General features: G+C 42.8%; 1 protein-coding gene across 3 annotated transcripts in view; it reads left to right on the forward strand.

Annotated features, from left to right (window-relative positions):
- The window catches only part of Atrnl1 (attractin like 1), a 563,418-nt gene that overhangs the window by 492,515 nt on the left and 56,573 nt on the right, over window positions 1-14,330 (forward strand). The window contains exon 29 of one of the 3 annotated variants that reach the window (XM_060391724.1): window positions 2,836-3,525. The exons of the other annotated variants lie outside the window; for them this stretch is intronic. Coding sequence (XP_060247707.1) covers window positions 2,836-2,858 — 23 coding nt within the window. The 3' untranslated portion in view covers window positions 2,859-3,525. Of the gene's footprint in view, window positions 1-2,835; window positions 3,526-14,330 lie in introns of those variants that run through there. 3 annotated transcript variants of the gene reach the window in all.

Here is a 14,330-nt window from a genome sequence, read left to right on the forward strand (position 1 = left end):
TCTGTAAAATGTTCATGTCAGTCTCCTGTGAGGTCTGAAATTGTAATGTCCTGAGCAGCATGTAACCTGAAGCTGATGTTTGGGTGGTGTTTGCCAGTTTACTGGCAGTCCTGCTTAGGTGGAACACAGCAGTCAACCCAAAGATGTCCGCTGTTTGCACAGAGCCTGGCAGCAGAAGAGGCCTAGGGCAGCTGATAGCATTACCACAATGCAGGTAGATTCATTGTTGGGGGGGCCCATCGTCTTGGAGACCTCAAAGGTTATTGCTAGAATGGTAGAAACATTAAACATTTGAACGCCATATTCAGCAGATCTCCAAAAGCTGTGAGGATAACAGTCTATTAAGTCTCTCCGAGGGACACAAATGTTTTCCTAGTTCCTTGTTTCAGACTCAGCCCTGAAAACATGCACAGGAAGCTAGCCGAAGCTTATCTCTAGAGTTAGTTAGTACTCTGTATGAGTACTAGTATAATGACTGAACGTTTATATATACATAATAATTTTATAGATTTTGAGATAATATTTATACATTAAGGAAAGTTTTAGTTGGACATAGTGGCACAGGCCTTTAATCTCATCACTCAGGAAGGTAGAAGCAGATGGATTACCGTGAGTTCTAGGCCAACCTGGTCTAGAACGTGAATTCAAGACAGTTAAGGCTACACAGAGAAACCCTGACTCAAAAAAAAAAAAAGAAACAAACAAAACCTGAAAAGTTTTAAAGAGTCAAATGAAATCCAAAAGATAATGAGATTAACAGCAATAGAATAGTTCTTTACTTGTTTTCCTCTGTCCCATACCAGGTGGCTCTTCTAATATGAGGCAGAGATTTTCGTTTTCCTTCACTGTGGAAAAACGGGTTTAGAGAAGGAGAGAGCCACATTCCAACCCAAAGCCAGTTTTAATTGTTAATTGAATTGTGACTATTTGCCACTTACGTGTGTAGAGGAAACAAGATGGAGGCGGCTGATGCCACTTGGCCAGTTTACTCGCTCTCTTGAGACATTTACTCGTGATGATCCACCCTTTTCTTCAGTTGTTTCATTTGTCCAGTGGTCTCTGGATTTATTAGTTGGATGCTTTTATTCTCCTAAAAAGATAAAACAAACTCTAACTCGGGGAGGTTCCTCTTTTGGCAGGTTATTTCTTTCTTAGGGGAAAATGTTTTGTTTTCTTTTGTTTTGTTTTTGGCAACAGAAAAAGTATTATCTTTAAATTGAAATTAAAAAAATCTTTTGAAAATTTGAAACTAAATATACCTTAGTTTATTCTCCTTTCTCTTTATAAACATATATTAAAGTTTTAAGTATATTTATTTTTAGATCACAGAGGACATTCATTTTGAATTTCAGCCTGCCTTGTGGGAGTGGCTTTTAAATTTAAATCATCATAATTCTTATGTTCCTGCCTCTGCTTCCCAAGTATCACTCTGTTCATTGTAAGTTAGAATTTAGAAAACAACTAACTTATAGAGAGCTGCCTATCTCTGCTAGGATTAAAGGCATGGGCTACCCCTGCCCCACTCAAATATTTTATGTTAGCTCCAAATCACTCCAACCAGCAAAAATTTAGAAAACAAGTTTGAACTATAGTAACCCTTTGAATTTAATTAAAACATTTTAAGTCTCTTAACTGTGTTTTTAACATCTAAAAGAAAACTTTTTTATATAAAAAGAAAACTCAAAAGCTGATTACAAGATGGCACAGGCCACTTAACAATCTACAGTCTAACATTCTAACATGAAATCAAGCCACATGATTTAAGAAAACCCATTTTTCCTTTCATGCCAGTAAAGCAAGTATATCTTTGATAAAATGTTTGAAAACATTACTGTTTATTACAAAATTTATTCACTTTGTGTCCCAGCTGTAGCCCCCTTCCTCGTCCCCTCCCAATCCTGTCCTCCCTCCCTCTTCTCCTCCTATGCCCCTCCCCAAGTCCACTGATAGGGGAGGTCCTCTTTCCCTTCCATTTGACCCTAGCCTATCAGGTCTCATAAGGACTGTCTGCATTGCCTTCCTCTGTGACCTGGAAAGTCTGCTCCCCCAAAGAGCCAGCCCCTGAGTTCATGTCAGAGACAGTCCCTGTTCCTATTACTAGGGAACACACTTGGAGACTGAGCTGCCATTGTCTACATCCATGCAGGGGTTCTAGGTTATCTCCATGCATGGTCCTTGGTTGGAGTATGAGTCTCGGAAAAGACCCCTGGGCCAAGTCTTTTGTTTGTTATTTTTGTTGTTGTTTTGTTTGTTTCTGTTCTCGTTGTGGAGCTCCTGTCCCCGCCAGGTCTTTCATCTCCCCCTTCTTTCATAAGATTCCCTGCACTCTGCCCAAAGTTTGTATGATAGTCTCAGCATCTGCTTTGATACCCTGCTGGGTAGAGTCTTTCAGAGGCCCTCTGTAGTAGGCTCCTATCCTGTTTCCAGTTTTCTCCCTCTTCCAGTGTCTGCCCTGTTTGCCTTTCTGACTGAGGACTGATCATCTTACTCAGGGTCCTCCTTCTTGCTTAGTTTCTTTAGGTGTGCAGATTTTAGTATGTTTATCCTATATTGTATGTGTAATATCCACTTATAAGTGAGTATATACCATGTGTGTCTTTCTGCTTCTGGATTACCTCACTCAGGATGATCTTTTCTAGCTCTCACCGTTTGCTTGCCAATTTCATGATTTCCTTGTTTTTATTTGCTGAGTAGTATTCTATTGTGTAAATATACCACAATTTCTGTATCCATTCCTCAATTGAGGGGCATCTGGGTTGTTTCCAGATTCTGGCTATTATGAATAAAGCTGCTATGAACATGACTGAGCAAATATCCTTGTTGTATACTTGACAGAACACCAACAACACAGGCTCTAAGATCAACAATCAATAAATGGAATTTCATGAAACTGAAAAGCTTCTGTAAAGCAAAGGACACTGTCAACAGAACAAAACAACAGCCTACAGACTGGGAAAGAATCTTCACCAACCCTACATCTGACAGAGGGTTAGTAACTGGAATATATAAAGGACTCAAACAAATTAAATTATCCAATTAAAAAACGGGGCACAGAGCTAACAGAGAATTCTCAATAGAGGAATATCGAATGGTGGAGAAACATTTAAAGAAATGTTCAACTTTCTTAGTCATCAGAGAAATGCAAATCAAAATGACCCTGAGATTTCACCTTACACCCATCAGAATGGCCAAGATCAAAACTAAACTGACAACACGTGCTGGAGAGGACGTGTAGAAAGGGGAACCCCCTCCATTGCTGGTGGGAATGGAAACTTGTACAACCACTTTGGAAATCAAACTGGAGCTTTCTCAGAAAATTAGGAATTAGTGCTACCTCAAGATCCAGCTATACCACTCCTGGGCATATGTTATTTTTAATTTTTGATGCCTGGTTAACCATTTTAAAGGTAGGGTGTTGGTACCTTTTAAAGACCAACAGCTGTTGTGTCCTGCTTGCATACAATCTGAATAGCCTATGACTGTTCTTGATAATGTCTTTGAATATATATATATATTCAAATTTTTTTTGCAGAAGCATTTTTTATTTTATGGTTTGTTTCTGAGATTGGGAGACTGTTAATCTGTGTTTTCCATTGCTGCAACAAATCACATCCCCATAAATTCATGGCTATATTAGCCATGTATGGCTTTAGTTTTCCTATTTGTCCTTCTGGCACTTTACACTCAACCTACCTTGTACTTTGTTTTACTTGAGATAAAGTTTCAGTCCTAGAAGCTGAGTATTTACTTCCAGAAGAGCCCAATCTAGATGCCAAGATTTTGGTGAAATTATTGTTACCTCTGCTCCTGTGTCTACTAAACATTTAATTTCAATGCCGTTTATCTGTATTCTTCACTTTGGTCTCTGATCATTTATACCAGTTTGCAAGAGTACTTGTTTTGTGGTCTCTCCTATTTTTTTTAATGTTTGTTTTATTTATTGAAGCTGTTCTGTCCTTGATTACATCCAGAGCAGTGTTTTTTTAACAACAAGAATTAATTTTTTTAATTGCTCTGTGGATGAGTGTCTCTGATGCTGACAGGGACAGTTGAACCACATTTGCTGTCCCTGCCTGCAGGAGACCACCTTGGGTGTTTCACGATGGCAAAGGGTTTCTCTTCTTGATCTGCACTCATTAGTCCGATGCTGGCCTGTACCACACATTCTGCAAACTCCAAACTTCTGGGCCTTCTTTTCGGATTATCTCTAGGAAAAACAAAAACATTCTTTCTAGGAACGCCTTGCCTACGATCCTTTTTCAAATGACCTGACTTACCACAATTAAAACATCTGCCATTTTGATTTTTCTTAAAACTTTTAAATCAGAGTGGCCTCATAACCTGAGATCTGATCCATTCTTCTAGTGGTGCTGATCTTGCCTTTAAACGTCTAATCAGCCTTTTGCATTCTGCATTAGCGTTTCCAAAAGCCAAAGATTCTATTAGTGTTTTCCTGACTTCTGAATCTGACTATTCTATTTACAGCTGAAGTCAATATTTGCAAGAAATCAGTGAAGACTTCTTTTGGGTTTCGTATAATTTTAGTAAATGACTCAGACCTCTTTTCTGATTCTTCATCCTTCCCCCAAGCATTTAACCTTGCTAAATGACAGAGCACCGAGGTGTCACCATCAGATCAAGCTGCCTTTGTAGCTCAGCATATTGACCCTCACCTGGGAACTGATCTCTTCCTCCTTGTTCACTGTCGTAACTGAGGACCAGCTTCTGATACTGCTTTTGCCGAGTCTTTCCAGTCTCGGGGGATAAATCTAAGTTGCCCATGTATTTAACATCTGCTTCACGTAGGGTAAATGCATACCATATGAAATGATTGCTTCTTTAAATCTCTGCAAATCCAAAGTCTATAGGCTTCCATTTAACTTCTTCCTAACCTTGGGGGAACCTGTCATCTTCTGGCAGGGCTTGTACAGTAACTGAATAAACTTAAGTTTTCTGACAACCTTGGGCCGCCCTGCTTCAGTTTCATTGTGTGACGGCACAGTCAGTTCTTGTCTAAACTCCTCTGTCCGTGTCTGAGTATTTTCCTTATTTTCTTTTAGGTTTTTTGTTTTTGTTTTTGCTTTTTGTTTGTTTTGTTTTGTTTTTCCCTGAAACGGTTTCTCTGTGTAGTCGTGGCTGTTCTGGACTTGCTTTGTCAACCAAGTTGGCCTCAAACTCAGGGAGATCTACCTGCCTATGCCTCTCTGAGTACTGGGATTACAGGAATGCCAGGTCTTATTTTCATTTTTAGGTCTTTCTAAGGCCTGTCTTAACTCTTCTCTCTGTGTCTGAGTAATTTTCTTATTTGAATTAATAGGTCTTTCTAAGGCTTATATCTTATCAATCCTCTTTTCATATTTTACTTTTTCCTGCATCTCTAAAGCTTTTTTCTTTGAGCAGGTACAGAAAGCCACTATAGTTATTAAGGATAAAATATTAAATACCAAAGTGATAATAATCATAATTGGCATTGAACCAATTTCAGTTAAGTCACTTGACCGTTCATTTTCTGCTTCTATTTTCAAGCCACCTAACGTACCATACAGAGTCCTTGCACCTTGTGTTATGGTATTTCCCATCCTTAACTCTCTCCTTGAGGACTTCCCAGTAACTTACAAAATCTGATGGTTTCTCAGTTTGTCTTCAGCTGGAGTGATTTCTCTATCTGTGTGGTTGGGCCATCGTTGGAACACCAAAATGTTGCTTTTAATCAAAATCCCAAACATTCAGTTTTACCAATAAATGCTCAGGATCCAAATACTAGGGTGAAAGCCTACTAGCTCAGAGAGGCAGAGGAAGCACTCAGCTGACCTTTCTATTCGGCCCATGTCCCAGAAGGAAAAAGCCCCTTCTTCAGCATGCTGTCTTAAAAACCCTTCAAATTGAATGTCCCTTCTTTCTACTTCCTGTGTGTCTTATATCCATCCTCCGGACTTCCTCTTACTCTCTATGTTTTTTTTTCCTATGCTCACTTCCTGTCAACTGGTTGCTTGCTCTACCTCTTGACCTAGGGTTTATTTAATCCTGTTATAGAAAGCTCTTGGATTAAAGGTGTGTTTTAGGGCTGAGCTACCCCAGAACTAGAAACAGGTTTTTTTCTAGTACACACTCGTGGGTTTCACAGTGTGATCGATTACCTTGGCAGCCGTACTCAGAACAACTGGAAGCTCAAATACAGCAGGGCTCAACTGGTCTTTGGTTTTTTTTTTTGGTTTTTCGTTTCTGTTTTTTGTTTGGGTTTTTTTGGCATTGTTGTTTTGTTTTGTTTTGTTTTGTTACTGTCCATAGTTGTTCTCTTACAAATGTTTCCGACATGCATGCCATGTGCAACTGGTGACTGGGCTGACAGGAGAGCTAATCCACCTGTGAGGTTGTTGCCATGTATGCATGCCAGGCAGAACTAAAGGTTCACGCACCCTCGGTTGGTTGGAGTTTCGTTTGTAGATGTGTTTGTAGTTTCGTTTGTAGATATTTTACGCTTTAGAAGTAACGAACTATAATTACCATGTAATTCTGTGCTTGTTGTCATTTAAGTGATGGTAAGAATTAGTCAGTACTGAGGTATGCTGGCTATATTTGTGCGTACTTTACCAAACTATAGTTATCTGAGAGAAGGGAATCGCATTTGAGAAAATGCCTCCTGAGGCTGCAGGCAAGCCTGTGGGGCATTTCTTAGTGATTGATGGGGGAGGGCCCAGCTCATTGGGATGGTGCCATCCATACCTGGGCTGGTGGTCCTGGGGTCTATAAGAAGCAGGCTGGGCACCCCATGAGGAGCAAGCCATTGAGCAGCACCCCTTCATAACCTCTCTGTCAGCCCAGCTCCTGCCTCCAAGTTGCTGCCGTGCTTGAGTTCCTGTCCTGAGTTCCTTCAGTGATGGATTATGATGTGGAAGTTTAAACAAAATAAACACTTTCCTCTCCAACTTGCTTTTGGTCAAGGTCGTTTCTTTATAATGATAGTGACTCTGACCAGGACAAAGGTCTGTAAGTTTCTCCTCTAAATAGGTCTGAATAGTTGTTGTTTTTCTCATGTGGTGTTATTATGCACAGACTTATGTGTAAATTTAGCACATTTTGAATAAATAGTTTCTTTGGAGACATTTCTTAGATATTAAGTTTGTTCTCAAATGTAATAAACAGTCTGAAGCTTTGACATTCCTGTCAGACATAAGAATAGATTCTTCAAGTTGCTTTTTCTTTAGTTTGGTCTTTGGTTTTTTTTTTGGTTTTTCATTTCTGTTTTTTGTTTGGGTTTTTTTGGCATTGTTGTTTTGTTTTGTTTTGGTACTGTCCATAGTTGTTCTCTTACAAATGTTTCCGACATGCATGCCATGTGCAGGGCTCATGCATTGTCACTGTGACACACACCATGTGCAATGCTTGTGCATTGTCACTGTCTGTGAGTACAAACACAGACCCTTGGAGTCCACCTCAAACCTCTTGGGTCAGAATATCTCTCTGAACATTATCTCCAGGTCCTCTGAGGATGCATCCAGCCATGTACACAGAGATGTAGTCTACAAGCCAGGAAGTTGAGCTGCCTAATTGCTTCCTCCTGGCTCTCTTATCTCGAGCTCACTGTTTTGTGGTGGTGGTGGTGGTTTCACTCATTCGAGCTTCTATAACAAAGCACTTTAGTCTAGGTGGCCCAAAAATGAGAGGCATGTGTCTTTCAGACCTCTCCAAGCTTAGATGCTCAAGACCAAAGCATGAGCAGATTCAGTTTCTGGTGAGCTCACCCTCTTTACGACCCAGAGAGGAGAGGAGCTCCACTAAGAGACCAACAGACCAAACAAATTTGAGCCCAGGGGGTTTTGCAGATACTGATACTATCCCAAGGATAGACCATAATCCTTCAGAGAAGCTGGTGGAAGAAGAGAGAGGAGGGATGATAGGAGAATGAATGTCAGCGGATACAGTGGTAAAGTTAGAGTTGGGGACAAGTAGAGGAAAACAGATGACTCAGTCAGACACTGGGCAAGACAAGCTGAGGTAAAGAATGGCTTACAAAAAACAAGACGAAACCTGAGGCTGTGGTCTGAACGTTTGTGTCCCCAAAACACAAGTTAAAATATAACCATGAAGGTGAAGGCTTAGGGTTAGGGTGTGACTGGTCAGGAGATGGCCAAATTTGCCTTCAGTGCATTTTAATGTATTTTAATTTTATTTTTTAATAATTTATCCACTTTATATCCTGATCATAGTCCCCTTCTTATATCCTCCCCATCCCACCCTCTCTCCTTTCCCCCCTCCTCCTTTCCTAGTTTTTAGAAATGGGGAGACCTCTTCCCCTACCATCTGACCCCAGACTATCAGGCCTCATCAGGACTGCCTGGATCCTTTTCCTCTGTGGCCTAGTAAGGCCACCCCACCAGTGGAAAGTGATCAAAGAGTAGGCAACACAGTCCATGTCAGAGACAGCCCCTGCTCCCCTTACTAGGGAACCCACATGGAGACTGAGCTGTCTATGGGCTACATCTGAGCAGAAGGCCTAGGTTCTCTCCGAGAATGGTCTTTGGTTGATACATCAGTATCTCACATTTTATCAATTACTTCTAGCGTATTTTTTATAGTTGTGACTCAACATTTATTTTTGTGATTCTGGATTAGTATGTACTTCCCTCACTGTCTTTTAATCCCAGGAAGATTTTCTTCCTCTACAGCAGTCCTACCATGTTGTTTAGGATGAGGGACAGGGCGCTATGGATGATGGGCAGTGGCTACAGGCTGTAAGACAGGCTCTATTCAGGAGTAGCTTGTCTGTGTGGGACAGGATGTCCTCTGCTGCTGTCCCCTGACTCACACCTGAACCAGATGAAAACCACATGGTTTTTCCAGATGAAGCCCTCTTTTTGTATTTATGTGGAATTTATTAATATTCTATAATAGTAATTATTATTATTATTATCCATATTTCTGCCCGTGTGGCAACCTATGTAAGTAACTGTTTCTTGCTATAAAAGATAAATAGGTGTAATTTCTTTCATGTTCATTGTGCAGTGTGTTAACTAAAGCCTTCCATCCCTTGACTGAGAGTGAGGCCCCTCTGTCTTCTTCGTTTGCCGTCATGTGGCTGGCTGACGGGTATTTTGGAGCATGACCATGCTTCACCATCTCTTAGACATGCGGTTCCGGAAATGGTGTGTCACTTGCTTTGACCTTGCATTGACTAGAAACAATCCTGTGGCTGATTTAAGGGAAGAGTGGAAGACCGTCTTTCCACAGGTTCAGGATATATACAGATCTTGTGAAAACTAGACACCTCGATCATATGATACTTCTCTTGAAGGAGAACAAAGATGGCCATGGTTAAGCATGGAGAGATGCCAGGACAGGGAACACATGCTTCTGGGTGTGTTTCTAAGTTCTGGTGAGGACTAAATAAACTGATGAGATGGTGAATCTGAGCAGCACCATCCTTAGCAGCCATGGAATAAGGAAAGGGGACAGGGGAGGGAAGGAGGGAGGCCACTGTCACCGCTCTCCTACCTGTCTGCTTCCTGGAGGCCATCATGTGAGCCTCGTTTACCTGCCTTTCTCTTCTGACACTCTACCTTACCCAGGCCAGGCCACTATGGACTGAAACCTTCGAAATTAGGAGCCAGAACAAGCCCTCTTCACCTACATTGTTTCTGTCAAGTATTTTGCCCACCAGCTCAAAGTCTGGTGACGTCAGGGTAAGTCCAAGTCACTTACCGTGCGTGATGTGGTCAACATTGACCTATCTACTGGTTGCATGGGTGGTTAGAGAATGCAGAGGACATGGCGACCAGGGCAACCAGGCGGATTCAGAACAGTGCTGGCCGATGGCTGTCCTGGCCCGTCACAGCCTTGCTCCTGCTGATACCCTTGTGCAGCACTGACTGACATGCTCACCCACCAGAAGGTCAGCTTACATCATGCCATGGCTTTCCACACTGAGGTGACATTAAAGTGTTCAGAATAGGATCTGTGACTGGGCAGTGTGTGGCAGTCCCACATCCGTGTTGGGACAGTCCTCTCAGCGGCTCTGCAGTGTGGCATTCCTAGCTCAGCACTCCACATGTGTCTGCACGTGGGCCACATGGCTCTGCCTATCTGCCCTGAGGCGGAGGCCAGAGTGTCTGTCCTAAAGCTTATGTGCTGACTCTCAGCTCCGTGCTACAGTTTATGAAGCACCTGAATACTTAACTGATGCTGAGCATGAGAACAGGACAGTGGCAGAAGGACTCTGCCTGCTGTGGTCCCCTTGACCTGGGCACGTCACAGTGGCCTTCACAGAGGAGCACAGAGGGAATCCTGCTAAGACGACATCTAAATTCTAAAGAGTGTATTTAATTAGGTGACAGACTCTAATGCCAAGATGATTTTCTCCAGTTCATCGGTGTTACCTTGAATAATGTGTTTTTTTTTGGGGGGGGCGGGGTGAGTGAGGGTGAGGCAAGGCAGTTTTCTGGCTAAGACGGTAGCCACTAAGTCTCTTACTTTCCCTTTGATAAAGATACCCACCCATGTTTGTACAAATGAGATTGGTTTAGGCCTAATTTTATATGTAGTTAGAACACAAAATTGTGAAGGTGCCTATTACACAAAAGCCATAGAAATTTCCAGAAACCTGTTTATCTCTATTCCATGGGAAGTGGGCATCAAAGTACACACAGCTGAGTGACTGTGATCTCTTAAGAGTGTTGAACCTATTAAGTACAGAAGGAGAAGTTGAAGGATCCCATTTTTCACCAACTCTAATGTGGTTAATTTTTAAAGCTATTTATTGAACACAGAGACATTTGATCGAGCACTTAGTAGTCTACCATTCTCGTTCGCCACGTATATTCATCATATCTGTGCTGAAATGTGCAGAAAGACTCTTTATGTGCTCACAGGGCCTACAAGATAACATTTTTCCTCAGGTCATCTTCTCAAGATTGCTGCTTCCCGTTATTTCTGGTTATTTGTTTCCATGTTCAGTTAGTTTACCTGCTACGGAGAGAGATCGTTGAGAGAAACGTACACTTTCTATTTCTTTTAACAGCTTGTGTTATGAAATGTTTGATAGTTCATGAAGGACACTGTCAGGTTTGGGGAATGAGCTAATAAACTTTAGGTACTAAGAAATACAGCCCCGTAATGACGCCTCCTTCTATGCAGAGGTATTTTATCAGCTTAATGGGACCTTTTAGTACCTGACATCTTCGGTTTACAGGTTTGCTCAGAGGCCTGTTTGCCTCATGCCAAATGAGTGTGGAGGGAGGTTTCTGATGAGAAGAATATTCAGTGTGGATATTAGGGTTACGGCTGTCAAGGTGGAGGCGGTCACTCTGGCTAGCCTCAGGTGGTGCCTCTTACTGCCGATGCTAACGGGGCCGTCATAGCTTGCCTTAGAAACCCTTGTTTGCCGTTAAAGGTACAAATCAAGGTGTGTGGGCAGCTGAGGGCACCTTCTGCCTGCAACATTGACAGGCACTTTCTTTCGCAAGATGTGTTCTACCTTCCCTGGGTAAAAATAAAAATATCACATGCTCATCTGTTTTAAACATATTGTTTCAGACACAGATGAGGGCTTGTCATCTGTGGAAAAGCATGCGTCATTTTGTTCGGAGCCCGAGTGGCTAACGAAATTAAGGTTGAGAACACTTGCAAATGGAAACATTGTGTCAGGAAGCAGAGAGCTGGAAGTCCTGTAGCTAGCACCAAGTGGCCCGAGCTGGTGAAATTTATATACAAACAGACTCCTTTGTTTTTGTCTTTGGAAATAAGGAAGGAGATAACTATCTTCTACATGGACAATAGAGCGAGTTAAATTATGTATGGAGTTTCTCTGTGCTTGGAAGTGGATTGTCATGCAAAGTAATGCCCTGAATCCTCTCACAGCTCTTCCTCTGCCTTGGATCCATTTATTAGGCCTTTATTCATTACTTTCCTTTGTTTTAAAGTTTGTCTTCAGACAGTAGAAAGCCACTCAGTTCTTTTTTGTAAGGAATTTTATTTCTTAAAGTGAACAGAAAATTTCAAATCTCAGCCAGAAAAGGGAAAGTACTGCTGTTCTTTGCAACTATCAATGAACCTGCCTGGTGAGGTCCATGTGGCTTAGGTAAGCTGGGAGCACTTCCTTTTTCCATCACATTGATATGCTAGCCCTGCACATTCTCAACATTGTCTGAGCAAATCAGACATTTCATCTTAATTCAGCTTGCCAGGGCTCTGCAGATGAGTGGTGTAGAAGCCCACTGAAGGCATGATGGATGCAGGGCAGAAAGACAAAGCCAGCCCCTGGTCCTCCTGAATCAAGGGCGCAGTGACGAGGATGGGCAGAGTCCACTGTGTCTGCTGAAGATCTGCAGATGGCTGGTGGGGGGCTCCTCCTCCACCCGAGGCTGATTCTGAAATCCTGCAACCAGACTTTTATTACAGCCGCTCACTCTTTCCTATCGATGGACTGTGTGGACCTCGGGTATAAGAGACTCTACCCAATGACGGGGAGTGCTGGAAGTGTCTGTCTGTGACTTAGACCTCTGGTGAGGTACCAATAACGTCAGTATGTGCAGAAACTCTTTATAAAAACCTTTGCTCATACTTGTTACCTCACAAATAATGAATTCATGACTGCAGAGTTTTGTGCTCATCATTTGTGTTGAGTCAGACTGTGGACACTTGGAAGTAAGTGTAGCAAGCGTCTCACTGAAACTCTACAGTATGTGCATTTGGTGGGGGTGTGTACACAGGACACCCAGGCTCCTTCAGCAAGTTATAGCGTGCAGCTTCCACTGTGGATGTAGGCACGAGGAAGGCATTCATGACCAGAGAGCATTGTCACTGCTGGGAACAAAGAGAGATTAACTTGTTTTGCAAACCTGCTTCTACCTCGGTGTTTTTGTACCACTAATTTTACTCACCCATTTTCTAGTGATGTAATATAATTAAATATCCCACAGGCTAATAAAATGCTGGTTCATAAGTGGTTGATATCCAGATTATATTAATATTTTAAAGCTCAGTGAAGACAAGTTGCATCTTAAGGCTGCCAGTGAGTTCTACCTGGACACGTTGGCTGTGGAACATTGGAAGCGAGTTGTTGAGGAACATGTTCTGCTGGGTACCAGTGCCCCAAGAACAGGAAAATGGGGGATTGGAATGAGCAGCGTGTCAGAAGGCACCATTAGCTGCAGTCAGTGTCATTACATGGATGACAGGGAAGGCTGGATTTCAAGACAGTAAGAGTAGGATGGCCAATGCGTGCTTGAGGCATGGAGATGGATCCCGCCCTGAGCAACCACCAGGTGAGGTGAAGGTGAAGTTAGAGAACTTGATAGCGGGTGGTTGTATAAGACTTTGAAAGAGTTTTTGAAGACATAAAGAATAGGATACAGATCAAAGAGCATTTCTGTTTGCAACATGTAACATCAGGGGATGGATGGAACCCCAAGGACACCTGTCCGTTCCCTCTCTGATACTGAGGTAATGATGGCTTGATGGATACAGTAAATGCACATTGTAAAGCATTTTCCTCCCGTGCACCTGACTTCCCTTCTGAGGGGTGGGGAAGCTGGCTGGGGGACACTTCCGTGTTTGCTTAGTACATGATGCAGCCTGAGCACCGATGGACAGTCTTGATGAAGACTCAGTTGCCCCAGATCTAGAACCTTTTCGAGGGACAGTACCAGAGGGAGGGGCTTAGCCACAGAGACAGAGCTGGGTGTGGAAGGCCAGCAGATGGGGCAGGTGACGGGCATGAAGGCGCCTCCCAAGGAACCCCTAAAAGCACACAGTGCCTGCTGAGTGCTTGGTGGGTGGAGTGGAGGCAAATGAGAGCCCTGGCTTTATTCCAGAAGAATCCAAGGATTCTATAACCTGTTTTTCAAGAATGATGAAGTACTGGGGAGGAATTTGTGTTTCCCTGGGGCTGAAGGTTGTTTCTGGATGCCTGTGAGGATTCTCTCAGGCTGTGGTGTCCCTGGTGTGGTGAAGCCTTTGCAGTGAAGCCTGGAGGGAGGATGGTGGCAGCTTGGAGGCTGCCCTTAAGGACAGCACTGGTACCCAAGCGTCTCCTCTTCCTTCCCTTTGCTCCCACAAGGTAAGCTCTTCTGCTGAGCTTACCTACCATGGCATTCACCTCCACCGCAGGCCCCAGAGCAGCACTGCGAGGCCAAACCTCCGACACTGTGGGCCAAACAGCCTTTCCTTGCTCTCTGTGGCTTGCCTCAGCTGTTTCAACATAGCAAGAGTGAGCTGACTAGCATAAGGACGAAATGAAGCGGAAGTAGGAGAATCTGAAGAAAACTCCAAGAAATCAGAAGTCTTGTCTGTCGCTGACCTACACTGTTACCCCAGTCAGAGTTCCATGTTGTTGA

This window comes from Meriones unguiculatus, chromosome 1 (genome assembly GCF_030254825.1).
Source record: "Meriones unguiculatus strain TT.TT164.6M chromosome 1, Bangor_MerUng_6.1, whole genome shotgun sequence".
In the NCBI taxonomy this organism is placed as follows: domain Eukaryota; kingdom Metazoa; phylum Chordata; class Mammalia; order Rodentia; family Muridae; genus Meriones; species Meriones unguiculatus.